Source organism: Amblyraja radiata, chromosome 21 (genome assembly GCF_010909765.2).
Source record: "Amblyraja radiata isolate CabotCenter1 chromosome 21, sAmbRad1.1.pri, whole genome shotgun sequence".
NCBI lineage: Eukaryota > Metazoa > Chordata > Chondrichthyes > Rajiformes > Rajidae > Amblyraja > Amblyraja radiata.
In genome coordinates this window covers 9,830,827-9,858,793 of record NC_045976.1, presented here as the reverse complement: position 1 = coordinate 9,858,793, position 27,967 = coordinate 9,830,827, and the positions used below count along the sequence as shown (strand labels likewise).

The following is a 27,967-nucleotide window of genomic DNA, read 5'->3' as shown; positions in this document are numbered from 1 at the left end:
AGGGAAGGGAGGGGCGGGGCGGGTTGGGCGGAAGTGTCGGGTGCCGGGTAACGGGGGCGGCAGCGGCGCGTGTTTCCGGAGGACGTGGCGGCGGAGTCAGAGTCAGAAACAGAGCGGGCGACGCCGATGAGAGGCAGCGGCCGCCACCATGATCTCGCTCACGGACTCGCAGAGTGAGTCAGCCCCGGGCTGGAGGGTGGAGAGGGAGGTGGGAGGATGAGGAAGACGGGGTGGCGGCGGCCTTGCCCGGCGGTTGGGTGTGGCAGGAGCCGGTGCTCCCCCCCCGCGGCCTGCTCCCTGGGCAGAGCCGGTTGATGCCCGGCCTGGGGAGAGGAGAGGAGAGGATGGGATGAGACTTGGGCTGGACCCGGGCCCGCTCACTGGCTGCAGCTACACCGAGCAACCCAAAGAGACCAAACCTCACATTCAAATCACTTCAGGTCACTAAAACCTTGCTTTGTGTATACACGTCATAAGAAGTGGAATCAGGCCCTTCGGCCCAACATGACCCATCTACACCAGTCCCACCTGCCTGCATTTGACCCATGTCACTCTAAACCTATCCATGTACCTGTCCAAATGTTTCTTAAATGTTGGGATAGTCCCAGCCTCAACTACCTCCTCTGGTAACTTGTTCCATACACCCACCACCCTTTGTGTAATAAAGTGACCCCTCAGATTGCTATTAAATATTTTTCCCTTCACCTTACACGTATGTTCTCTGGTTCTCAATTCCCCTACTCCGGGCAAGAGACTCTGTGCATCTACCCGATGTATTCCTCTCATGGTTTTCTATCCAGTCAGCTGTCTCCTTACATCCCACGTTATCTTACCTTCTAGAGCAGCCTTCCATGTGGAACCATGTTAAATACTTTGCTGAAATCCATGTATAGAGCATCTACAGTTCTGCCCACATCAACACTGTTGGTCACATCTTCAAAAAACTCAATCAGATTTGTGAGACACATTCTCCCATGTATAAAACCCTAAAGACCCTAATCTGCCCTTGTCTATCTAAATGCATGTGTATCCTATCCCTCAAAATACACTCTAGTAACTTTCCAAATACAGATCTTAAGCTCAAATGTCTCTTTAAATGTTATTTACACGTCTCAGTCATACAGCATGCAAACTAGCCCAGGGAAACTTTGGTATGGTTAATTATTCCATATACATATGTTCACACTTTTATGAAGACACTGGGTATTTGGAACAAGCTGCCAGAGGAGGTAGAAACAGGGGACTGCAGATGCTGAAGAAGGGTCTCAATGGGGAGATGAGCAGAAAAGTGTGAAGAAGTGATGCTCCAGATCTGCTAAATTACGGGTCTTTTGTGTCTGTAGTTCCTCCTTTCATGTCGTACATTCAGGCCATTTTGTCAACACGCCCATTCAAATCCATTCTGGTGTTGATTCCTATGCTTTACATCAGACTGCACCAGATCATAGCTCGCAAGACAAGTTTTGTAGAGTCGTGGTCATACTGCACAGATGCAGTCTCTGTCCCAACTTGTTCATGCTGATCAAGATCCCCATCGAAGCTACTTCCTGAAGAAGGGACTCGATCCGAAATGTCACCCATTCCTTCTCTCCAGAGATGCCGCCTATATTGAATTGAATTGAATTGAATACCTTTATTGTCATTCAGACCTTACGGTCTGAACGAAATTTCGTGCCTGCAGTCATACATACAATCATACAATAATAAACAACAATAAACACAAATTAACATCCACCACAGTGTATCCTCCAAGCACCTCCTCACTGTGGTGGAGGCAAAAATCTTAGGGTTACTGTCTCTTCCCTCCTCTTCTCCCTCTGCGCTGAGGCGATTCCCCACCGGGCGATGGCACAACAGTCCCGCGGCTCACCGAACCCCGCAAACGGGCCGGTTCAAACACCGCGGCCCGGGGGTGGTCGAAGCTGCCGCCCTCCAGTCCAGCACACGCAGCCGCTGGCCCGCGGCTGAACCCCGGACTCAGGTCACCGCCGCCAGAACGCCGTCCCAGCCACCGGAGCACCGTTCCAGCCCCGAGCCGGATCGCCCTCACGTGAGTACCGTTCTCCCTTGGGCTGGGCCACTCCGACGGGAGTGCTGTTCTCCCTCGGGCTGGGCCACTCCGACGGGAGTGCCGTTCTCCCTTGGGCTGGGCCACTCCGACGGGAGTGCCGTTCTCCCTTGGGCTGGGCCACTATACTACTGAGTTCTCCAAAATTTTCTGTCTATCTTCGGTGTAAACCAGCACCTGATGTTCATTCCTACCTATTAACCAGTGTTTGGCCCATATCCCTCTAAACCTTTCCTATCCATGTAGCTGTTCCAGTGTATTTTAACTGGGTGAAATTACATTAAAACTCGCATAGGCATAATTTCAGGTTGGGCTAAAACACTTTATAACCAATGAATTTTATGAAGAAAAGACACAAAATGCTGCTGTAACTCAGCAGGACAGCCAGCATCCCTGGATAACAAATATAGGCAATGTTTCAGGTTGAGACATCAATGCATGTTCTCCAGTGTTGAAGGGCCTGTTTCTATGCTGTATTGCTGTAAGGCTCTGTCTGAAGAATCTCCCTCTGCAGAATGCTGCCTGTTCCCCCAGCGCTTTGTGTTTTGCTGACAGTTACAGCATTTGCAATTCCTTGTGTTTCCATTTTACTGCTCTACTGCAGAGTGTGCCTTCTGTGAAGAGGTTCCCCTTCCTCTGACAGGAACTTTGTGAGACTCACTCTCGCAGTTATAGTCTGAAGGGTCCCGACCCAAATCACCATCTGTCCTTTCCTTCCCCAGAAACTGCCGGACTGCTCAGTTACTCCAGTACTTTTTTTATTTAGGCTGAAGAGAAAAGCTAACACTCATGGAATTAGAGCTATAGAGAGTTACAGCATGGAAACAGGCCCACTGAGTCCATGTTGACCATCAACCACCCATTTACACTAATCTCACACTATTCTAGTCCAATGTTATTCTCTCTTTATTGTCATCACCTCTCCCCCAGATGCTACCATTCACCTGAACACAGTGGGCAATTTGTAGAGGGCCAAATAACAAACAAACCACTTGTCTTTGGGATGTGGGATGAAACCAGAGCAGCCAGAGGAAACCCACACAGTCACAGGGAGAATGTGGGTCCGGGTAGAATCCGGGCCTCTGTTGCTGTGAGGCAGCAGTTCTACCAGCTCAGCTGTTGTGTCATCCATTGAGAAGTACTTAGTCGTAGGCCTTAATTTGAAACTCCAACTAAGATAATACAAACAACAAGGTTGGAAGTGATATTTGAGACATAAGAAACTGCAGTTACGAGAATCTTGAGCAAGAGACAAACTGTGGAGGAACTCAGTGGGTCAGGCAGTAGTTGTGAAGTGAAATGGACACAAAGGCATCTTGAGTTGGCACCCGACAGACTGACGGAGTGCGGGGGAGAACCCACAACACTCAAAAGACAGGAGCAGCATTAGCCATTTGGCCAATCTACCCTGACATTCGATTATGGTTGATCTATTTTTTACCCTTAACTTCATTCTCCTGCCTTATTTCTATAACCCTTGACGCCCTTACTAATAAAAAACGTATAAAGCTTTACTTTAAAAATACCCAATGATTTGGCCTCCGCTGCTGTCTAAAGCATTTCTGAAGCTGTGCCCTCTTGTCCTGACCTTCCACCCCATCAGCCGCCGCATGCAGTATATAATCCTCCAACATTTTCACCACCTCCAACAGGATCCCACTACTGGCCACATCTTCCCATCTCCACCCCTTTCTGCTTTCCGCAGAGACCATTCCCTCGGCAACTCCCTGGTCAACTCATCCCTTCCCACCCAAACCACCCCCTTCCTCTGCAATCGCAGGAGATACAACACTGTCCCTTTACCTCCACCCTTGACTCCATCCAAGGACCCCACCTGTCTTTTCAGGTGAGGCAGAGGTTCACTTGCACATCCTCCAATCTCATCTACTTTATCCGCTGTTCCAGGTGTCAACTCCTGTACATCGGCAAGACCAAGCACAGGCTCAGCGATCGTTTCGCTGAACACCTCTGCTCAGTCCACCTTAACCTACCTGGTCTCCCAGTTGCTCAGCACTTTAACTCCCCCTCCCATTGCCAATCTGACTTTTCTGTCTTGGGCCTTCTCCATTGTCAGAGTGAGGCCCAGTACAATTTGGAGGAACAGCACCTCATATTTCGCTTGGGCAGCTTACACCCCAGCGGTATGAACATTGACTTCTCTAACTTCAAATAACCCTTGCTTTCCCTCTCTCTCCATCCCCTCCCCCTTCCCATTTCTCCCACCAGTCTTACTGTCTCTGATTACATTCTATCTCTGTCCCTTCCACTCCCCTGACATCAGTCTGAAGAAGGGTCTCGACCCGAAACATCACCCATTCATTCCTTCTCTCCAGAGATGCTGCCTGTCCTGCTGACTTACTCCAGCATTTTGTGTCTACCTTCGATTTAAACCAGCATCTGCAGTTCTTTCCTACACCCTCTGGTCCTAGACTCTCCCACTAGTGGAAACATCGTCACGTGGTCTGCTCTAGGTCTTTCATGCTCCATTTTCCTACCCTCTCCCAAAGGCTTGTGTATTGGTAGGTTTATTGGCCACTGTGTATTGTCTCAATGTATGCTAGTGCTATAATTCTAGGCCTTTCATTTTCCAGTAGATTTCAATGGGATTTCCCCCACCTTGTCCTACTAAGCTCCAACAAGTACAGGCACACTGCTCTTAGGTTACCTCAATCAGCCCTGGGATCATTCTTGTAAACCTCTTCTGGACACTCTCCAATGCCAGCTTTCCCCCCCCCCACTCCATACTTAAACCTTTTAAGTAACTCTGGTCCAAGGCAGCATTTTGACCTTGGGATTTCTGCTGGCTGCCCTTTCTGCCATTCGGTCTCCAAATGCTTACCAAGCTCCCACAAATAGTGATGTGCTAATGACCAGCTAATCTGCTGTTGATCAGAATTAATTCCCTCAATCCGAATATGTCGCCGGAGATGCGAAACAAGAAGTGCCGTCAGAAATCAGCTAGCATTTCAGTTTAAAAGCAGCAGCCTAATAATGGTGCATTAGACAGTGCGGCACTCCCTCGGCACTGCTTAGGAGTGCCAACGAAGATTTTATGCTCCGATCACTCGGCAGTTTGGCGCCATTCGCTAAGCTGAGTTACCGAAAGATGCGGCTGCCATTTATCAATTACAACACAATGTTGGTTTTAAACGAAAGTCAAAAGTTTTCAGTCTATCCGTCAATCCAGAAACCGTGTTTAAGATGGACTTCATATCTGATTATAAACCAGCTTAATAGTGCCATGTGAAACATTACTAAGTGATGCATTTTCTTTAATGAGGCATAAAGTCATAGTCATACCGTCAAACAGGCCCTTCAGCCCAACTCATCCATGCCCACTGGGATGCCCCATCTAAGCTAGTCCCATTTGCCCCATATCCCTCGATCAGTCCTACTTGTCCATGATTCTTCCTCTGGCAGCTCGTTCTAGCGAAGTGAAAAAGTTGCCTCTCGGGTTCTTATTAAATTCTGCTCCCCTCACCTTCAACCGATGACTCTGGTTTTTGATTCCCCTATACTGGACAAAAGCCTGTGCATTCACTCTATCTATTCCCTCTCTATAAGATCACACCTCATCCTCCTACCCTTCCAAGAAATTAAGTCACAGCCTTCCCAGCCTTTACTGATAGCTGGCAACATCCTCGTGAATCTTCTCTGCACTCTATCCACCTTAATGACTTCCTTCCAATAGCAGGGTGACCAAAACTGGACACAATACTCTAACTGCCGGCTCACAAACAAGGCCTGAGTTCATATCACGAGTGAAATGAGCAGCATTGAAGATATCAGAGTAATGCAAATTTGAAAGTGCTATAACTCAGCTGGAATTTTTTTAACTCAAACTGAAGTCATGTCTGCTCTCTTGCATTTCACAGTACTGTTTTAAATTGACAAAAAAGGACACAAATGCTGGATTAGCTCAGCAAGTCAGGCTGGAGAACATGGATAGGTGACATTTTGGGTCGGCCCCCTTTGTTTTAAATTGTTTTCTTTTGATATCCTGACAATCTTTTCCTCTTGGCCAAGATTACTGAAGCAGTCTGTTTGGTATCTGTGCATTTTAGTTTTATGGGACCTTGCTCTGTGTAAAATTGATAGTTGTATTTCCTACATTGTAACAGTGACTTCAAACCTCATAGATTATAAAGTGCTTTAAGATGTCCTGAGATTATGTCTTCACGTGAGTTTCTTTATGTGCATTTAACATATTGCCAGAGCGCTGTTGTAAACAGGACTTGTATCATTTTTAAAGTTACTGTCGTTTGGTTGGCATCTGGGATTGAGAGCAGAATGTTGAGTCTAATTGCCATGTACTTTCTTTACAGAAATTGGAATGGGCTTGACAGGATTTGGTGTGTTTTTCCTGTTCTTTGGCATGATCCTGTTCTTTGATAAGGCACTCCTTGCGATAGGAAATGTAAGTTGTTCCTTATGAAGTGTGCATCTTCAAAGACTAAGATTGTCCACATTGTTACGAAGAACTGATTTTTTTTTAACAAAACTTAAAGCCATTTCCATCTCTAGTTGCCTCATTGAAGACTTTGGGCAGGATATATAGAGCTGATTGAAAAATATTCAATTAGGAAAGTTTTTTGCTCTATTGTTACTCTCCTTGTTTAGAATAAGCAAAGACAATTCAAGAGTGTTTATTTGTCATTTACACCAGATATGAACCAGAACTATAACATTCCTACTTGTTGCAGCTTTGCAGACACATTAAACAATAACAAAATAAAACGTATAATAAATTATCAGTTATTCCAAGTAAACTAGACCATGATAATGAAATGGCCAAAGTATGTAGATCAACCATAGGAGCAAAGACCTCAGTTCGATGCTGTGGTAGGGTTGTGGTTTGGGTTGTGACAGGGTGGTTCAAGAACATGATGGTTGAAGCTGTTCTTGAGCATGCAGATAATATTTCTCAGACTCCTGCACCTTCCTCCCGATGGTAGCATTGAGAAGAAGACATGGCCATGGTGTTGTGGGTCTTGGGTGGTATAAGCTGCCTCCTCGATACAGCGCTTCCTCTAGATCCCTTCGATGGTGGGGAGGTCAGTACCAGTGATGGATCAGGCAATGTCCACCACTTCCTGCAACATCGTTCATTTTTGAGCATATCATAACGTTGTGCAATGTGGTTCGTATGGAAAGCGTTTAAAACGCCAAGTCCTGTTCTGCTATCTACACCAATAACCATCAGTGGGTCAGATAATTCAGCTCCTGCTTCTTTTCCTTTTGGGATTTTTTATTTTATTTAAATCCTCTCTGTAAGCACAACTGAAGCTGAAAGGACAAAAATGTACTTGAAGATTTTTTCACAGGTTGTGATAGTGAAATTTTAAGTAGCCATATATGAATGACTTGGAATTAAATGTGGACGGGTTGGTTAGTAACTTTTCAGGTGACACAAAGATTGCTGGGGTCGAGAACTGCGAGGAACGCTGTCAAACTATAGCAGGATATAGATCTGTTACAGAAATGGGTGGAGAAATGGCAGGTGGAGTTAAATCCGAGCAAGATTGAGGTATTGCTCTTTGGGAGGTCGAATGTGAAGGGAAAATATACAATTAATTGTATGACCCTTAATAGCATTGAGGTTGCAGGGAAACCTGATAGAAGAATATAAAATGATGAGAGGCATAGATAGAGTAGACAGCCAGACCCTTTTCCCAGGATTCAATTCTAGAGGGCACGGCTTTAAGATGAGAGAGGCAAAGTTTAAAGGTGATGTGCAATGCAAGTTTTTTACACAGAAGTGGTCAGTGCCTGGAACACACTGCCTGGGGTGGTGATGGAAGCAAATGCAATTGTGGCTTATGTGGCACTTTTGGATAGGCGCATGGATATACAGCAAATAGAGGGATATAGATCACGTGCAAACAGATAAGAGTTTGTCTTGGCATCATGTTTGGCACAATTCCTGATGGAAGTAAATATAATTTTGAGTAGCACGGGTAGGGAAGGTGGTCAGGATAGTTTTTCCCTGGTTGAAAATGTCAAAAGCTAGCAGGCATAAGGCTTAAAGTGAGGGGGGGGGGGGGTGTCTTTAAAGGAGATTTATGAGGGAAATTATTTTACACAAAATGGTGGGTACCTAGAAATGCTGCCTGGGGAGCTTTAGTTGAGAGATAAGGTGTTCAGTCAGGTCGCTTGGCCCCATGCATCCATGCCCACCATCAATGTGGTAGGAGCAGATACAATAGCAATGTTTATGAGGCATTTAGACAGACGTGAATAGAGGGGAAACAGAGGGACATAGACCATGCACAGGCAGATAAGGTTAGTTTGGTGGGTGACACAGTGGGCTGAAGGGCCTGTTCTTCTGCTGTACTGTTCTACATTTATTCTATAATATAAGACTGCTGATGGTGAAGGAAAAAGATGTACTTGGAGAACTAGTGGAATGCTTTAAGCATGGGTTTTAAACTTGGCGCAAACCTGTTTTTAGTTTATCTTCCTCCATTTGGTCCTCGTAACATGTTTTTTTTTTCCTCCCTTTTTACAGATTTTATTTGTGGCAGGTTTATCCTTTGCAATCGGTTTAGAAAGAACGTTCAGGTTCTTCTTCCAGAAACACAAAATGAAAGCCACTGGTTTCTTTCTAGGTGGAATTTTTGTGGTACTCCTTGGCTGGCCTGTAATAGGCATGGTACTCGAAATTTATGGATTTTTTCTTTTATTCAGGTGAGTTAATTGGAACCTTTGGCAATTCTTTCATTGTTGGCAGGAATATCCATGAAACAAAGTGTTCTGGTGTCATGGTTCATTGAATTTTCTTAATATTTTGAACATTATAATTTATGGTGTTCAAAACACATTTGCATCACTAATTCTGATGATAAACAATGAGGGGGGTGGATATAATTTGATGTGTAGATTTTAAGGCTTTTAGTTCAATTGTCACCAAACCAGGATATTTTTTTTGGAATCATGTTGCTTTGCTTCTTGTGTTAACTAAAATTATTGTTATACAACAGGAAAACGGGCCCTTTGGCCCAAACTGCCCACACCGACCAACATGCCCCACTTGTCCCACCTACCTGCATTTGGTCCATATCCCTCTAAACCAATCCTATCCATGTACCTGTCCCAATGTTTTTTTTTAAAGTTGTGATAGTACCTGCCTCAACTACCTCCACTGGCAGCTCGTTGCATACACCTACCACCCTTTGTGTAAAAAGAACCCGCTCCTTGGGTTCCTATTAAATCTTTCCTCCCTCTCCTTAAACCAATGTCCTCTTGTTCTTGATTTCCTACTCTGAATAAAAGAGCACTTACACTATCTATTCCTCTCAATGAATAGATAGGATATACATAGATCTTAAACACCTCTATAAGATCACCCTTCATCTTCCTGCCCTCCAAGGAATAAAGTTCTAGCCTGCTCAACCTCTCCCTGTAGCTCAGGCCTCGAGTGGTGGCAACATCCTCGTAAATCCTCTCTCCATCCTTTCCAGCTTAACAACATTTTCCAACAAAAGTGTAACCAGAACTGAACAGAATACTCCAAATGTGGTCTCATCAACGTCTTGTACAACTGTAACATGACCTCCTAACATTTATATTCAATACTCTTTCACGTCAATGTGCTGAAAGCTTTGCTTGACCACCTTTTGTATCTGTGACACCACTTTCAAAGAACTATGTACCTACACCCCTAGATTCCTCTGCTCTGCAACACTCCCCAGAGCCCTGTCATTCACGATGCAGGTCCTTCCATGGTTAGACTTCCCAAAATGCAACACCTTGCACTTCTCTATATTAAACTTTTAACTATTCCTCAGACCACCTGACCATCCGATTAAGATCCTGCTGCAGTTATGGGGTCTCATTTGTTTAAGCTCTGATATAAAACAATAAAGCTTGCTTGTGTTTGTCTCTGGGACTCTTTATCCCCACAATCAATATTAAAGCAGCAGGTCAGGCAGCATCTGTAGAAGGAAATGGATACTGAAGAACACTTCTACAATCTGAAGAAGAGTCTTGACCTGAAATGTCACATGTTCATTCCCTCCACGGAGGTTGCCTGACCTGCTGAATTCTTCCAGCACTTTATATTTTATTCAAGGTTCCAGTATCTGCTGTTCCTTGAATCTCCAGAGAGGTTTAAAATTGGTTCAGGAAAGTTAAGAACTGGTATAGGTTTATGTACTGAGGTACAGTGAAAAATGTTGATTTGCCTGCGATCCAAACAGATCAGATACACCACACATAGATACAATCAGTTCAAACACAAGTTCAATAGACAGAGGAAAGGGACAGTTAAAGAGTGCAGAATATAGTTCTCAGCATTGTCTGGACAAATTAGTTTTCAATGGGGTAGAGGTGAATCGGACAGTACCCTAGTTAATGGAAAGACTGTTCAGAAGTCTGATAGCAGAGAGGAGTGAACTGTGCCGTAGAAAATGAAATGACCAGGGTGGGACAAGATTTTGATTGTGTTGGCTAATTTTCGTATGCCCATCAAGGTTGGCTGCAGAGGTTTTGCAGGGCAATCGCTCCACAAAGCCTTGGGTGCACTGGGCATCAACGTAATGCAGAGGAGAAGAGCCATCAAGAACAGCACAGAGGCAGCAGAGAAGGCCTCAAGTGGCTCTGGATCAGGAGCGGAGGTCCATGGGGAGGAGCGAATGCCACCTGAACACAAGGCGTGGTCTGATCAACCACGGCTGGGTCGCCTGGGTGAAGGTGCATGATGTTGAAAGACCCGAAACACCCAATGACCCCAGGTTACATCACTGATGATGTGTTCAGGAGCATCAATAGATGTGTTTTGTTTATTTTACGAAGGTAATGTGAAGTGTAGATGGAGTCAATGGTGGGGTGTCTGACCTATGTGATGGACTGAGCCACATTCACAACACTCTGCAATTTCTTGCAGTTTTGAGCAGAGCTGTTCCCAAGCTAAGCCATGATGCCGAGTGATTAATTTTGTTATTCATTCTTCTGTGTTACAAAGATGATCATGATTGCAGTTCTAGCTCTTTTTGTATGGATTTAACGTGGTTTCATTTCTTAAATGCCTGTTTTTCTTTTCCCACATTATATTTTTTGCTAGGGGGTTCTTCCCAGTGGTGGTTGGCTTTATTAGGCGAGTGCCTATATTAGGCTCCATTATGAATTTACCTGGAATAAGCTCAGTGAGTATTGACATTATCCGTTGCATGTTAGAGCATAAACGCCATACCATTTTCTACTGCTCTCCTGTGCTTTGAGGCCATTTCCACCATTGAACATTGAATAAACTTTGAATTGTTAGTGTGCTTTTCATGGATTGCTTTTCCATTAACTGTAATTAATAGCTGGGGATAAATTAAAATAAACTGCCAGAAGAACAAAACACTCATGAGCGTCAAGGTTTGATTGAATTGCAGTGATGAACTTTTAGTTATGCCTTGCATCGTATAATTTGAGTTAGTGAAGGATATTTTTGAATTTATTGAAGTTCACGTTCATATGAAAATTACAGACAGGCTGGGTCTTTTGAGCTCATTCTCAACAGTCATGATGGAATAATCGTTAAGCTACGACTCGTATCAAAAGCCATGCAGCGATTTACAGTGGGCAAAACAAAATTAATAAAGATTTAAATTGGGCCAAAATATGGAAATTCTCCTCGCGTCCTGAATTAAATCAAGTGTATTCGGTTGAGTGTTGGACTATGAGTCACATTGTCTAATATACCGCCTGCCGTATAGATTTGAGCTAGCAACCGCTACCATCTACTTTTTGAATGCTTGCAGCGAATTTGTGAAAGTAATAAATTGTATATTTGATATAGTTCCAGGCTGTTAATGTTCCATGCCTTCCCCTGAATTTGTGCAATTCAAATATGTAGAGGATACATTAGATTTATGGCTCAAAGAACATTGGTCACCTAAATAAAGCTAGAACTTTGTTTGGGCAACCAATGTCATAGATAGAGTCATAGTCATACAGCATGGAAACGGGCTCCTTCGGCCCAACTTGTCCACATCTACCAACATGTCCCATCTACACTAGTCCCACCTGCCTGCATTTGGCCCATATCCCTCTAAACATGGCCTATTCATGTATCTGGTTCTTTGAATCATAAATCTAATGCATACTGTAACACCTCTGCACCAAGTTGTGAGGAACTCTGTATCACTGTCTGAGGGCATAGGCAATATTTTCCATAAGAACAGTACCTGGCTGCACGCACACATGTTGGTTCATTCTAGTAATGCACCAGGATGTTTAGTTTTACTGCAAATCTTGGGTAATGGCAGGTAGAAGTGGACACTAGGATGAAAGGCAACTTCAAGACAAGTAAAAACATTGCCCTCGGGAAATATATTTTAAAAAATAGGTTCAATCACAGATGTAATTGCGATGGGAGTATTGATTGATTAAAAGGTACAACAAGGAATTGGGCTCTTCAGCCCATTAATCACCCGTTCACACTAGTTCTATTTTATCAAACTTTCCCATCCACTCCCTACACTCTAGGGGCAATTTACAGAGGCCAATTAACCTACAAACCTGCCCGTCTTTGGGATGTGGGCGGAAACCGGAGCACCCGGAGGGAAACCCACGCGGTCACTGGGAAAATGTACAAACTCTTCACAGACAGCACCCGAGGTCAGGAACGAACCCGGGTCTCTGGCACTGTGAGGCAGCAGCACTACAACTGTACAAGTACTGCAGAGTTCTGAAACAGATTTTTTTATAGACAATTGTAATTTATCAGTGCTAGAGCAAAATATGAAAATTGCCCTCGGACCGCCTGAAGGAAGTCGATTGTGTTCATTTATGTTGGAAAAACCGTCAGCAGCATTCAAAACATCATGATGGATCATGTAAATCAGGAGTCCATGTGCCTGCTCTGCTACTCAATAATATCCTGGTTGGATCTGTCCGTAACCTCAGCTTTGCATTCTCTCCTCATTTGAGGAGGCGGGCCAGAGTGAAGGAAATGTTATGACCATTTCAAACTGACTGAGGTCTGCCAGCCAGGACTCCAGAAGCCAGTTGGAGATGGGACAAGGCTATAGTCCAGAGGTTTAGAGATGAACTTGTATGATATAAAGGCTGATATCATTGTTGTCAACGTAATCCAGAGCTCAATGTATTGCGAAGACTGATACGGATGTGGGCCACGACCAATCTTTCAAAGCACTTCATTGCGGTCGGCATTAGAGCTACTGGGCAGGTCATATTTCTTGGGGACTGGAATGATGGAGAGTTCCTTGAAGCAGGTGGGGACAGGAAACTGAAGTAACAGGGTGAAGATGTTGGCAGAAATGTGGCTAATTGATTGTCCATGATTTGAGAACCTATCCAGTGACTCGATTTGGGACGGCCGCTCTCCGAGAGGCTACTCTCTTTTTCACCTTAATTTTAGTTTACAGTGTGGAAACAGGCTCTTCGGCCCAGCGAGTCTGCACCGACAAGTGATGCCCGCACATTAACACTATCCTACGACTAGGGGCAATTTACACTTATACCAAGCCAATTTACATGCATACTTTTACGTCTTTGGAGTTTTGGAGGAAACCGAAGATCTCGGAGCAAATCCACGAGGTCATGGGGAGAGCGTGCAAACTCTGTACAGGCAGCACCCGTAATCAGGATCGAACTCGGGTCTCCGGCTCTGCAAGCACTGTTAGGCAACAACTCTAGTGCTGCGCCACCGTGCCACCTCGATGGAATGCAGTTGTCAGTGTCCTTATCCTTGGCATAATGCAGTTGTCAGAGCATTTCTTTGCTAAGAATGGTGATGACCGAAGTGCACTCATTCAGGCTATTTGAAGTCGTCATGAACATATTCCAGTCTATGTTTAAGCTTATTATTGTCACGTGCTAATGTACAGTGAAACATTTTGTTTTGCGTGCTATCCACCAGATCAGATATTCCGTACATAAATACACCGTCAAACTCTGGTACAATAGATAGAGCAACGGGGTAGGTAGATACAGAGAGGGCAGCAGGGCTAGTATTGTAGTGCATCCGTTCCAGAGACAATGACTGAGTTGATCCTCTGCCTCTTCCGAGCACAGTTGTATTCCTCTCTTCATTGGCACCTCACTCTCTGTCTATAAGATGGCAGGAGCAGCACTAATAGACAATCAGACTGGGTGAAATAAGGGTTTGAGCTCTGGGTTTATTGTCACGTGTACCAAGGTACAACGAAAAGCTTTGTTTCGCATGCTGTCCAACAGATTAGTTATATTGTACATAAATATCAGTTTAAACTCGTACAATAGATAGAACAAAGGAGAAGATACAGTGGAGAATATACTTGCACATTTTGTGGCAATGCGTATGTACCTGTGATCTAAAACAATGAATCTAAATATCCAGTGACTGAAAGTACTTTCTCCAACAGTAAAACCATTAAAAAAATACAGTGAAAAGGCAAGTGGAATCTACACTGGTAAAGTTGCTACTTGATTAGCCTGGATTATATGGGTAACCCATTTTCCACTGCATACAATCTATGGAATCTGGGTTTATTTGTGATTTATCCGATTTCTATTAAACATATCTTGGTTCCAAGATGGTCATGAGCAAATGGATCCTTCAAACCAGACAAGAGATTGTAGGTTCAAGTTAGCTAAAGCAGGTGCAGGGCCCTCATTGGCCCTGCCTGTGTTAGAGGAAGTGTTTGTGTTAGACACAAAATGCTGGAGTAACTCAGTGGGATAGGCAGCATCTATGGAGAGAAGAAATGGGAGACGTTTCAGATCGAGACACTTCAGACTGATGTCGGGAGTGGGCGGGACAAAGATAGAATGTAGTCGGAGAATGTGGTGGGGGAACTGGGCAGGGGGAGGGGATGGAGAGAGGGAAAGCAGGAGCTATCTGGAGTTATAGAAGTCAATGTTCATATCCCTGGGGTGTAAACTACCCAAGCAAAATATGACGTGCTGTTCCTCCAATTTGCGCTGGGCCTCACTGACAATGGAGGAGGCCCAGGTCAGATTGGGGATGGGAGGGGAAGTGCTAAGCAACCGGTAGATCAGGTAAGTTAAGACGGACTGAGCGGAGGTGTTCAGCGAAACGATCGTCGAGCCTGCGCTTGGTCTCGCCGATGTAGAGAAGTTGACACCTGGAACAGCGGATACAATAGATGAGGTTGGAGGAGGTGCAAGTGAACCTCTGCTTCACCTGGAAAGACTGTTTGGGTCCTTGGATGGGAGTCAAGGGGGGAGGGAAAGGGACAGGTATTGCATCTGTGTTCGAAGAATGTTGCTTTGTAATGACCGCTGGCGATAAGTGCCTATTTATACGTATCCGAGCAGGGACTCGGATGTTAATCAGATGAAGAAAGGCCCTGACATGAAACGTCGCCTGTCCATTCCCTCCACAGATGCTGCCTGACCTACTGAGTTCCTCTAGTGCAGTAAACGCTCGTTATAATGGTCCATGGCGGGGGATGGTGTCTGTCATTGTTGATTGGCTGCTACAACCGAGTACAGTATTATCATTGTTTCAGTAGTAGAAACACACAACTGCAGTTGCTGGCTAATACATAAAAGGACAAAGTGCTGGAGTAACTTAACGGGTCAGGCAGCATCGCCGGAGAACATGGATATATGAGGTTTCGGGTTGAGACCCTTCTTCAAACTCTCGTTCCGGAACTCTGCCTGTAATCCAGGTGAGTTAATTGCCCCAACGTGCTGGCGGCCGGAGGTGAGACGAAGATCGGCGGAGTAAGTGGCCAAAGAAGCCCGGAGGCGGCCAAGGTAACTGCATGGGCCGGTGGTGGTGGCTGCAGAAGGTCCTGCAGGGGAGGGGACGTCAGCCAGGGGCGGTGTGGGCAGCCGTCGGTAGGTCAGTTTGCCGCAACCGAAATCCGTGATCAAGTCCTCCATGGCTACCCAAATTAGAAAGGACCATGTTGTAATTGAGTTCCTGCAAAATGGCGTACCATAAAGCTGGAACTCAATTACAACATGGTTGGGGTTTGTATATTTAAAACTCTTTGAGTACTTTTCAAATTGGCTCCAAAAACCCGGTTGGTCTTAACCATGGCTTCATAAGCTTTGACAATTTACAGTACATTTGCAGTGAATAATATGATTAATGTGATGCCTTGTTAGACTGTGAAAGGCCAGCAACAAGAATTCAGTAAATGCTTTAATGAACTTTACTTTTTGAGCACTTCAGAAAATTAATGTAACCATATCCTTGACTATTGGCTGAAGGATCCCGACCCAAAACCAGATACTTATGGGGCTTTTTCACGGGGCGAGTTGACGCAAGATGTCACCAGAGTGAAGTGGTCGTGGTCCAGCACGAGTCTCGCACGATATAACGGGGGGGTAGATAAAGAGTTCCCACGGTACTCGGCATTTCTGTTATTTGTGCGAGTGACTTGTTCGTCTCCCGAGCTTTCGCGTTAAATCTTGAAAACATCGTGAACTACACGTGACACAAATGATGTAACTTTTTTTTTCACACACTATAAATATCCTCCCTTGGTTGAATTGGCTCATTTGGAGACATGTTTTACTGTGTATGTGGGAGACACAGATGGACTGAGCACAGTACCTCGGTCTTACTGTGTGTGGGAGAGGGGGAGAAAGAGACGTACACTCACAGAGGCAGAGTCTCTCAGCCTGTGTAAGAGGGAGGGAGAGAGAGAGAGAGGCACACACAAGGTGGATGTGAAATCTCACCTGCCTGTTTCAGTGACAGACACCCGCCGCCAGTAAATGAAGACACCCCCATCTGTCTCCCCCTCCTCTCCCTCGACTCCTCCACCTTTCCCTCCCAACTCCAGTCCCGTCCCGACCCCCTGGGAAACTGAATAGAGCAACAATATAGATATAGCAACTGAAACAATATAGAAACTGAATAGAGCAACATGGCAAAAACATCTCTGACACGCTTTACCCCCTTTCTTTGAGATTTTCTGGGAGCCATCTCTGCAAGTGTTCCTGTTAAAAAGATTATCCAACAATGACAATTAGGTGGGACGTCCTCGAAGGACACATGTTCCCTTGTCGATATTGAGACCATCTTTTTTACTCACCTTCTGTCCCCTCTGTCCAGCTTCCGGGTTTACCGTTCGCAGGAGTTCCCACGCGCTATATCTCTAAAATCTGAAGTTAGGTAATGTCTAAAGGAACTGCAGACGCTGGTTAATGCTGGTTAATACGCACAGAAGGACACAAAATGTTGGTGTAACTCAGCAGGTAAGTCAGATCTGGGAAGAAAAACATAAAAAGCTGGAGTAAGTCAGCGGGTCAGGCAGCATCTCTGGAGAAAAAGAATAGGTGGCGATTCGAATCGGAACCCTTCTTCAGACAGCCTAATCGGAATTGAGTCTGAAGATGTGTCTCGTCCCGAAACATCAGCTATTTTTCTCCAGAGATGCTGCTTGACTCGCTGAGTTACTCCAGCTTTTTGTGTCTGTCTTCGGTTTAAACCAGCATGTGCAGTTCACTCCTTACACGGGTCTCTGTACAACATTGATTGGTAGCGTTCCGGACCCTGCTTCGGAAAGGCATCGATCGCTAGTCGGCGAGGACTCTGACCTGTATCTCTCAAAGAAGTACATGTGAAAAATTTCTCACGGACCATAAAAATGCGTAACCTTTCAGTAAAGTCCCTTTTAAAGTCCCTTTTAAAGATTATAGTTATTTTCTTGAATCTCATTAACATAACTCATGAATAAGTTGATGTCCATATGCGGATGCAAATCTTTATTTTTATTTATTTTTTAAATTCAATCCCACAGAAGACAATTTTTACTCGCCTTCTGTCCCCTCTGTCCAGCTTCCGGGTTCACCGTTCGCAGGAGTTCCCACGGTACCCGCAAGAGTTATTACGGATATCGCACTGGCCACTACGTCCATATAATGTTGCAATGCTCAACCACAAGTGTACAAGTCACTCTTGGAGAAATTCAAACTTTCTTGAATTTTCTCCCGAGTGACCAAGATACACGATTACCTGCCGTTAGCGCTACGGTGGTCCACGGTGGTCCACGAATGCCGTACTGTTATCGCACGAGGTTCCCACGATGTTAAACTCTGGTTAACTCTTGCGTCAAGTCGCCCCGTGAAAAGGCCGCTTTAGTAATCGGTCTGCAGAAGGGTCCTGACCCGAAACGTCACTTGTACATTCTTTCCCCATTCCTGTCTGACCCGCTGAGTTCCTCTCGCATTTCGTAATTTGCTCAAGAATCCACCATCTGCAGTTTCTGTGTCTCCATTCACGGGGATAGTATCTTGCTTTAGTGCCTTTTCAGAAAAATTACAGCACCTACTGTCTTTTGTATCTCTGCTTGGCTATTTCCAGTTTAATCTTGCTCATAGATTGTTTTGTCAGTGAGAGATAAGGATATCATTGAAGAGCCATGTAAGCAGCATTTTTCCTAAGGCAGTGATATTCTGAATTTTGAGAGATTTAATTGTAATTACATTCATGGTCATAGCCATAGAGTGTTACAGTTTGGAAACAGGCCCTTCGACCCAACTTGCCCACATGTCCCAGCCACACTTGCCCCACGTGTCCATGTTTGGTCCATATCCCTCCAAACCTATCCTATCCATGTACCTGTCTAACTGTTTCTTAAATGTTGGTATAGTCCCTGCCTCAACTACCTCCTCTGGCAGTTCCATACACTCACCACCCTTTGTGTGAAAAAGTTACACCTCAGATTCCCATTAAATCTTTTCCCCTTCACCTTAAACCTATGCCCTTTGGTCCTCAATTCACCTATTCTGGGCAAGAGACTCTGTGCATCTACCCGATCTATTCCTATCATGATTTCACCTCAATAAGATCACCCCTCACTTCCTGCGCTCCAAGGAAGCAGGCCTCCCAGCCTACTCAACCTCTCCCTATAGCTCAACCCTCTAACCCTGGCAACATCCTAGTAAATCTTCTCTGTACCCTATACAGTTTGACAACATATTTTCTATAACATGGTACCCAGAAATGAACACAATACTCACAAATATGGCCTCACCAAAGTCTTGTACAACTGCAACATGACCTCCCAACTTCTATATTCAATAATATACATTCATTGTATGTAGGTGTTCCTAGCTTTCTAGTCTTTATGCTGACTATCTATAACTGATTTACTGATCTTTTGGCTTTTGTGAAAGGATAATGACATATACCCATGCCAGGATGCTGTGTACATAGCGTGTGTGCTTTGGTCATGGTATTTCCATGCGCTTGTTGCTGCCACACATGGCCGTGGTTCCAGGTCTAGGAGCTGCAGTTAAAGAAACAGTGTCAAGTTGCTGCAGTGAATGTTTTCAGATGATAGACACTGAGGCCAACATCTGTTGTTGGAGGTATGTTCAGTCTGGTGGATAGATGATGTGTGGTTGCAATTTACTTAAGACCCGTTGCAGCTGCACTCATGCAGGTGGGAGACAATATTCCACTGGGCTTCAGGCTTGTAGATGAGTGAAAGTCTTTAGAAAGTCAGGTGAGTCATCCACCATGAAATATTGAGATTTTAGCCTGCTTTTAAAACATCTATTTAAGGGTCCCAACCAGAAACGTCATCTATCCGTGTCTTCCAGAGATGCTGCCTGACCCGCTGAGTTACTCCAGCACTTTGTGTTTTTTATTTAACTAGCTGGTCCAGTTAGATTTCTAATTGGACTTGATTCTTCCTCCCTCTTTTCACCACCAATGCATTGAAGTCTGCTACTGAGTAGGTTTAGATCTGTTATTGTCACATGTGCTGAGGTACAGTGAAACGCTTTTTTTTTGTGTGCTATCCGATCAGAGTAGATATACCATACATAGATACATCAGTTCAAACTCAAGTACACTAGAGCAAAGAGGAAGATACAGAGTGCAGAATATAGTTCTCAGCATTGTAGCGCATCGGTTCCTTAGACAAAGTCCAATTTCAACAATGGGGTAGTGATAAATCGGACGGTAACCTAGCTTATGGAAGGACCATTCAGTTACCAGATAGTACAAAGGAGAAAGCTATTTTTGAGTCTGGTGGTGTGCGCTTTCAAGCTACTGTACCATGTGCCTGACGGGATCAGGGAGAAGGAGGAATGACTGGGGTGGTCTTATGATGCCTGCATTTCCGAGGCAACATGAAGTGTAGATGGAGTTGATGGTTGGAAGTCTGGACTATGTAATCGAATGGCTATACTATAACTGCCCGTAGATCCCAAACTAATTGTCAAAGAACAGATTAGAGGCTAATTACACTATCTAGCTCTAGGGACCTCAGCTGGTACTTCTGCTGATGTTAATGTTTGTTCATAATTAAATGGAAGAACTAATTATTTGATACGATTCGTTGGTGGAGTGCATTGGTTAAAAATAAATGTGGTACTTAGCACAAAACTACAGTTATAGTAAAATGTTTAGTACAGCTCGGAACCAACCCCTAGGGCCTACTAAGTCCATGTCAACCATCGATAACCTCGTCACACTAGTTCTATGCTATCCCACTTTCTCATCCACTCCCTACACATTAGGAAGTTTTTATTTACAAAGGCCAATTAATCTACGAACCCACACCTTGGTATGTAGGAGGAAACTGGAGCATCTGGAGAGAACCCACGCAGTAACAGATACTGGCAGCATCCATGGTCGGGATTGAACCGTGTGTCTGCGCTGTGAGGCAGCAGCTTTACCAGCTGCGCCACTGTGCTGCACTAGAATGCAAATGTCCCAGCTGTTACATGCTTATCAGGGACAGCAACTCTACAGAGTTACTGGCAAAGCCCCGTGAATCTTTGGTATTTTGTTGGTAACAGGTGGGTTTGGTATTTCTACAATGGAACCTTGGAGCACTTTTGGTTGGAATGCCTGAGTGGCATATGCAATGGGTATGAAAAATTGTAAAGTATTTGGATAACTATAGATATCAATTACGCCCGATGCATCAGATCAGTATTATTTTTATTCACGGTTGATCAATAATAGATACATACCATTTAAAACACTGGTACAATGGTGCTGGACAATGAAATACCAAATCCTTGTAATTTTGGGAGCGCTGTGAAAAAGATTAAAGTGCATGAGGACTCCTATTGGTATTGGTTTATAATTGCCACGTGACAGGAACTGTGGGTGACATGTTGTTGGAGACAGAAACTGTTCAGGGTGGTGGATAGGCAGCTGCATGGTAGCAATTTCCTTAAGAATTGTTGGAATTGCACTTATCCAGATAAGGAGAGAATATTCCATCACACTTCAACTTGAGAAAGTCAGGTAAGTGATCTATCACAAAATACACAGACATATAGTGAAAAACTTTGTATACTAACCAGTCAAACCATACGGTACATGAATGCAATCATGCTCCACACAAGTACTACAGGTAATGAAAAAATAAAAATACCAGAGTGTTATCGAGTTACAGCTGCAGAGAAAGTGTAGATGTTTTGAAAAAGGCTGTAACGAGTTAGCTTGGGAGAAAGGGCTACTCCTCTTCTTATGAAAGGACCATTTAGAAGTCTGAAGACAGCGGGGAAGAAGCTGTTCCTGAATCTGGTGGTATGTGTTTTCAAGCTTTCCTTGCGAGGAGAGAAGGAATGACCTGGGTGCAAACGGTCCTTGATTATGTTGGGTGCTTTCCCAAGGAAGCATGAGGTGCAGATGGAGTCGATTGTGGGGTAGGGAGGAAGCCGGTCTGTCTGGTGGACTGGACTACGTCCACAACTCTGCAATATCTTGTGGTCTTGAGTAGAGCTGTTGCTAAATCTAGTTAAGTGGAAAGTTGATTCAAGGTCACACTTATTGGTCATCACTTAAAAGATCCGTGGCACTGTTTAAAAATTAGCTTAATTTTACTGGCAAAAACAGTGCGGGAATAACTCAGTGGGTCAGAGAGCATCTGTGGAGGGAGTGGACAGGCAATATTTTGGGTTGGAGTCCCAACCCAAAATGACGCCTGTCTGTTCCCTCCACAGATGCTGCCTACCCACTGAGTTCTCCCTCGCTTTGCGATATGCTCAAGGTTTCAGCATCTGCAGTTCTTTGTTTATCTTTTACTGACACTTGGCCAGTGTCCTGCATCACTGACGCCATAATATGGTTGTAGATATATGTACGTAGCTGTTTCTGGTATCTTTGTGTGATATTTGGCGCATGGGCAAGCTGGGTGGAAGGGCCTGTTTATGTGCTGTATGACTGACATACACAGAAAAGTTCAAATATAATCGCAGTTCAAATATAATCCATTGGTTATTAAATAGTTTATAATGCACAAAATGGATAAGCAGTGTATTGTAGTTGAGGCTTTCTCGTATATAAGCTTCACATCTTCCTTTATGATGGTCACCATTTTATATTTTGTAAATCCTCCAAATGGTAGAAGAAAATGTATTTATAAATTAAGTGGAAATTCAGTAAAAACGCTGTATAATGTTGATCATGTACTCGAGTAGGTTTGAAATGTCAGTGACACAAGTGCAGGAAATGATACCCGCAAAGTTGTTCCATAACTTGGCTTTTCAAATTGATCGCACCCAGAACACGGCTGACAAATCATCTCCAACACATTGAATCTGTTCTCTGGCATCTATGCAGTCAGTTATCTGCCTCGTATCAAAATGTGAAACTCCTGTATTCTATCATTGGGAAATAACCCCCAGTAAGTTTATAGTCTATTGTCAGAAGATGTTCTGAGACTCCAACTTTAAAGTCTTATACCCCCATGGTACATCAGTTGGTATGTGTTCTGTTCATTTCTGCATTTTGTTTGAATGAACCTGCAAAAGAATAAAATATATGCACTGAAGCCGTTTAACACTTTTTAACAAATAATATGCTGGTATTATGCTGCTTGTTAACGATTATTCCGTTAAATATCTTTAAAGCTGGCGATGTAAGGAGGCTGAGCATAAAGTACGTACCTTGTTACATTTCATAAGATTTAAAAAAAAACTTAATCTGGAGAGAAGACTTCTGCATAAAGCAGTCTATCTCGGTACATTTAAATTTCAGCATGTTGCAAATTTAAATTTAAAACTTCAATTCAAACAATTAAGAGGTGCATTTGTGCCAGAGGTTGAAACTTGCATTTAAAGAAGCAGTTTATCGCAAAAAATATTATTTGTGGGATCATCATAAACTGCCATTAATCAATGACTGGTGGTGTATGATTATTTAGTTCCATATACAATGCAATAACCATTAAATATGCTCCATTGACATTTTAATTTTGTTTTATAGATTTCTGATGTTTTTGAATATTCTAACAAAAATAAACCAGGCTTCCTTTCTCATATGAATTTGCTTTCTTCAAACAACATGCAGCACTGATTTATGCTACATTCACAGTGCAGGGGTTTTCTACTTTAGATATTTTTATGCTGAAAGCGCATAGAAGATGCCATATAATATTGACTCGATGGGTACACAAGGCATTGCAGATGCTGCTTAACAAATAACACAAAGTGCTGGGGTAACTCAGTGGATCAGGCAACATCTGGGGAGGGGAGGGGGGGACAGGTAACGTTTTGCATCAGAACCCTTTTTCAGACTAGTAGTGGGGGGGAAAGCTGGAAGAGACGTTGGGATGCAACAAAGCCTGGCAAGTGATGGGTGAATACAGTTAAGAGAGGGCTTAATTGACAGATGGTCGGAAGAAGTTTGGAGATGAAAAGGAGACAGGATAAGGAGAGCAGAGGTGTGAAATATGAAGCGGCAAGCAGGGCTATAGATGGGATGATGGGGGGGGGGGGGGGGGTATGCTAAAAGGGGGAAGAGGTCATATTGGGCCAGTGGGTAACACAGACATAAGTGGCTCCTAGCTCTTCAGTATGAAGAATATTTATCGCAAACATCACAACAAAATGTTTTAACTTTTTTGCTCTTAAGAGTCTTTTGTTCTGATAACCGAACAATGAGATTCTCAATTGCTGTGGTTTAGCATGCCTGTATATGAAATACACAGACAATATATAATTTAAAAATCAAATTTTAAATTATTCTTATCTGCTGAAGTGTGCCTACACTGCACATTTTATTCAGTGCAGTCGTTTTATGATTGTAGCTTTTTAGGAAATGTAATGTATTCTTTCCTCTCCATCAGAGGTTAGGTTAAAAACACTGCAGTACAGTATGGATCCAAGTCTCAATCTCAGACGCCAATGTAACTCATTGTGTCTTCATTTTGTACTGTTGTGCATGCTTTGTGTGCATTGTGCTCTGCTGGATTTCCATTATGTGTTTACATTTGTTTAAAATATGGGATCGACTACTTGTAAGCAATCACAAAATGATGGAGTACTGACAATTGACTTGTCTCCTGGAAGACACTTTGGAAGATTATTTGTGTAAAAGTGAAAGAAGTTTATAAAGCAAAACAAAGCAGAAATGAGTTAATTGAGAGGAAATAAAGGGGCCCAGGATAGAAAATAATGCAATAAAAGTACAAATTTATAAATGGACTGCAGAAGTACTTCTATACTTGAAGCAGCATCAATGGGAGTTCAATGAGTAAAACCGGAGCACGCGGAGAAAACCCACGTGATCACAGAGACAATTGTGGCACAGCAGTAGAGTTGCTGCCTTACAGGGCCAGAGACCCGGTTTCGATCCTGATTGTGGGTGCTGTCTGTACATTCTGCTGGACCCCGGGTGCTCCGGTTTCCTCCTACACTCCAAAGACATGTAGGTTTGTAGATTAATTGGCTTCGGTAAAGATTATAAATGTCCCTGCTGTGTAGGTTAGTGTTAGTGTACGTGGATTGCTGGTCGACGCGGGCCGAAGAGCCTGTTTCCACACTGTATCTCTAATATAAACGTGCAAACTCCACGCAGACAGCACCCAAGGTTAGGATTGAACTCTGGTCTCTGCCACTATAAGCACTGCAATCTCCACCCAGCCATGCTTGCAGGTCCTATCAAAGCTGAGAGCAGATCAGATGGCATGATGTACATATAAACATAACTGAGAAACGGAAGAAAACATTTTGAAAGGACGACTAACCAGAAACTTTCCACCTGATTTAAAATTATTTCAGTGTACAATGGAAGGTGCTTGTGTTAATGGCATGTCTACAAAATTATCATTACAGCAAACTGGTCTCGGTGGTTCATTTCTGGGTAATGCCTATTATGCTAAATATATCAAAATAAAACCACTCCTTGAAAATTATCATTTGGCAGTAGGGCTGCAGTAATATTTGATATGGCCTTTGCTTTCCTGATCAGTATATGGAGAGTTCCCCATAATTTGGAAGCAAATGAATTGCGCTGGCATTATAACCATCTGTACATTAGTACATCTCGTGTTTGTATTTTAATTTTGCCCATTGTAACAAAATCATCAGGTTCTTTGAACATGAAAACTAATAGTGACGGCTTATGGTTAATTCATATTTTCATTGTTTTTTGCAGTTTGTAGATAAAGTTGGAGAAAGCAACAGCATGGTATAACAGAAACTGGATGGACAACTGCTGCAGAAGTATGCTGTATAATATATTTATATGGTTCACCTCAGATGAACATTTCTAAATTTATATTTTACATGTTATCTGTCTAGGAAGAAATAAAACTTGATAACATTCTTTGTATTAAAATATTTTGTTTGGAGCAGAAAGGGGTAGCCATTGCAATTAATTTGATTTATTGTGAATTCTACTCATCCCCTCAAAATGTTATACATGCCTCTGTGACGGGTACTTGGTACCACACTTCCTCCAGCAGAAAGGGCCGCACCACCATCCCTGTTCAATGATCAGCCGGAAGGAGTAAGATCTTAAACAGGGAGAACTGGACCAAGCAAGACAAACCAAGAAACGACATCTTGCTCGGCTCCATTGGACTTTGTTCAACCAAGACGAGAAAATCTGATACGCTTTGAAGGATTCATTTCTGGTTTGCAAATCAGGCGATGGATTGCTTGAATGGGCATGCCTCGACTCATTGAACACCCATACATATATTGTCTGACCTTGTCTTTTGCAGAAAAATAACTAGCAAGCACCCGTGTTTGTCTTGCCCCACTTACCTATGCTGCTCCCCCCGTTACTTCTGTTCATATCATTGTGCCTTGTGTTATATCTGCAATCCCCTCTGTAAAAGGCCTCGGTTATTGGTGAACTTTTATCTTTGTGACTGCCTCAGTAGGCAGGATTTTCATATAAACGAACACCTCTGGTTTATTATGTGCTGGCAGATGGTGTTTATGGGTACTTAAGTTTTATAGAGGTTACCTTTTCAAACATTACATGCTTTGGTGTTTAAATGTTTGTAAATAAATCTTTGAATCAAATTATTATCACAGGATTTTTAATGAAATGTTCCCTTAATATGTGGATTCCTAGGACAAAATATCAGTATATGTTAATGTAACAACGAGGAAATGTAGGTGCTGGTTTACACAAAAGAACACAAAGTGCTGGAGTAACTCAGTGGGTCAGACAGGATCGCTGGAGAACATAGGGAGGTGGTGTTTTGAGTCAGGGCCCCCCTTCAGTCTGAAGAAGAATCCTGACCCAAAACGTTACCTATCCATGTTCTGCAGAGATGCTGCTTGAAGCGCTGAATCCTAGCGCTCTAGTACTTTGTGTCCTTATCAGTTTGTGTTGCTTGTAAGTGAAGTTTGCCAATGGAAAGAAATGTTTCTTTTTTTAAATGCAAAAATAATTAATAGTATGACTTCCAATGGCATTGGTGCTGTACCTGACCAGAGAATTCTGGGAGAAACCAATATTACTGATATTTTAGAAATAGTGACTGATAACTATCTTGAAATCAGAAATTCTACTTAAGTTAAAAGTGCAACGAGAAAGCAAACGATATTGGTTTAATACCAGTACATGTTGACTTGGCAACTTTGGTAACCACGTCAAAGCATTAAGTAGAAACAAAGAACTACAGATGCTGTTTTATAGCCAAAGAGACTCAAAGTACTGGAGTAACTAAAAATGAAATATCCCATATGGTACTTCATGCTGTGGAAATACACTTATTTGATGCTTTGACCGACACAGTGTGTTGGGGTAACGCATCGAGTCAGGCAGCATATCTGCAGAAAAAGGATGGGTGACGTCTCGGGTTGGGACTGAGTCTGAAGAAGGGTCCCGACCTGAAAAGTCACCCATCCTTTTTCTCCAGAGATGCTGCCTTGACCCGATGCATTACCCCAACACACTGTGCCGGTCAAATCATCAAATAAGTGTATTTCCACAACATGAAGCACCACATGGGATATTTCATTAACAACTGCACAGGCTAATTACTCAAACAGACTCGTAAACCACTATGGACAAGTTAACCATGAATGATACCATGGGTGAGGGTGTAAAAGTTTTCTTTATTCTCTGGGAATATAGTTGCATAATTCTGTATATCACACTAAAAAATCCTAGTTTTAATGCAATGTAGGTTTTTTTTTTGTAATGTACATGAAAACCACTAAACAAGTCCGAATTGCAATTCCTTCAATTCCACTGTCAACCTTGAAAAGAAGTCAATGCATTGTGTATCTTTTGTGAACATGTCCAGAATTTGGGATTCTGTCAAGTTTCCAGGTTGCAGAAAGGAAATAAATATTATTAATGGCCATCACTGGTTTTCTGTTTCATAACATCATGTCATAGGAGCAGAATTGGGCCATTCGGCCCATCAGCCATTCAGTCATAGCTCTCAGCCACATTCTCCTGCCTTTTTCCCATGACCTTTGATACCCTTACTAATCAACAAATTGTCATATCTACTTTAAAAAAAATAAAAATGTTTGGCCTCCACAGCTGCCTGCGGCAATGAATTCCATAGATTCACCACCCTCTGACTAATGACATTCCTCCACCTCTTTAACAAAGGTGCGTCCTTTTATTCTGAGGTTTTGCCCTCTGGTCCTAGACTCTCCCACCAGTGGAAACATCCTCTCCACATCTACTCTTATCAGGCTTTCCGTTACTCGGTAAGTTTCAATGAGGTTCTCTTCTCCCCTCCCCCCCCCCCCCCTTTA

General features: G+C 43.4%; 1 protein-coding gene across 1 annotated transcript; it reads left to right on the top strand.

Annotated features, from left to right (window-relative positions):
• Positions 1-34: 34 nt before the first annotated feature.
• Positions 35-27,561, top strand: golt1b (golgi transport 1B). The gene is made up of 5 exons (XM_033039480.1): positions 35-173; positions 6,394-6,485; positions 8,577-8,755; positions 11,130-11,211; positions 25,389-27,561. The coding sequence occupies exons 1-5, from the start codon at positions 149-151 to the stop codon at positions 25,425-25,427; spliced, it is 417 nt and encodes a 138-aa protein (XP_032895371.1). The 5' UTR covers positions 35-148; the 3' UTR covers positions 25,428-27,561.
• The last annotated feature ends 406 nt before the right edge of the window (positions 27,562-27,967 follow it).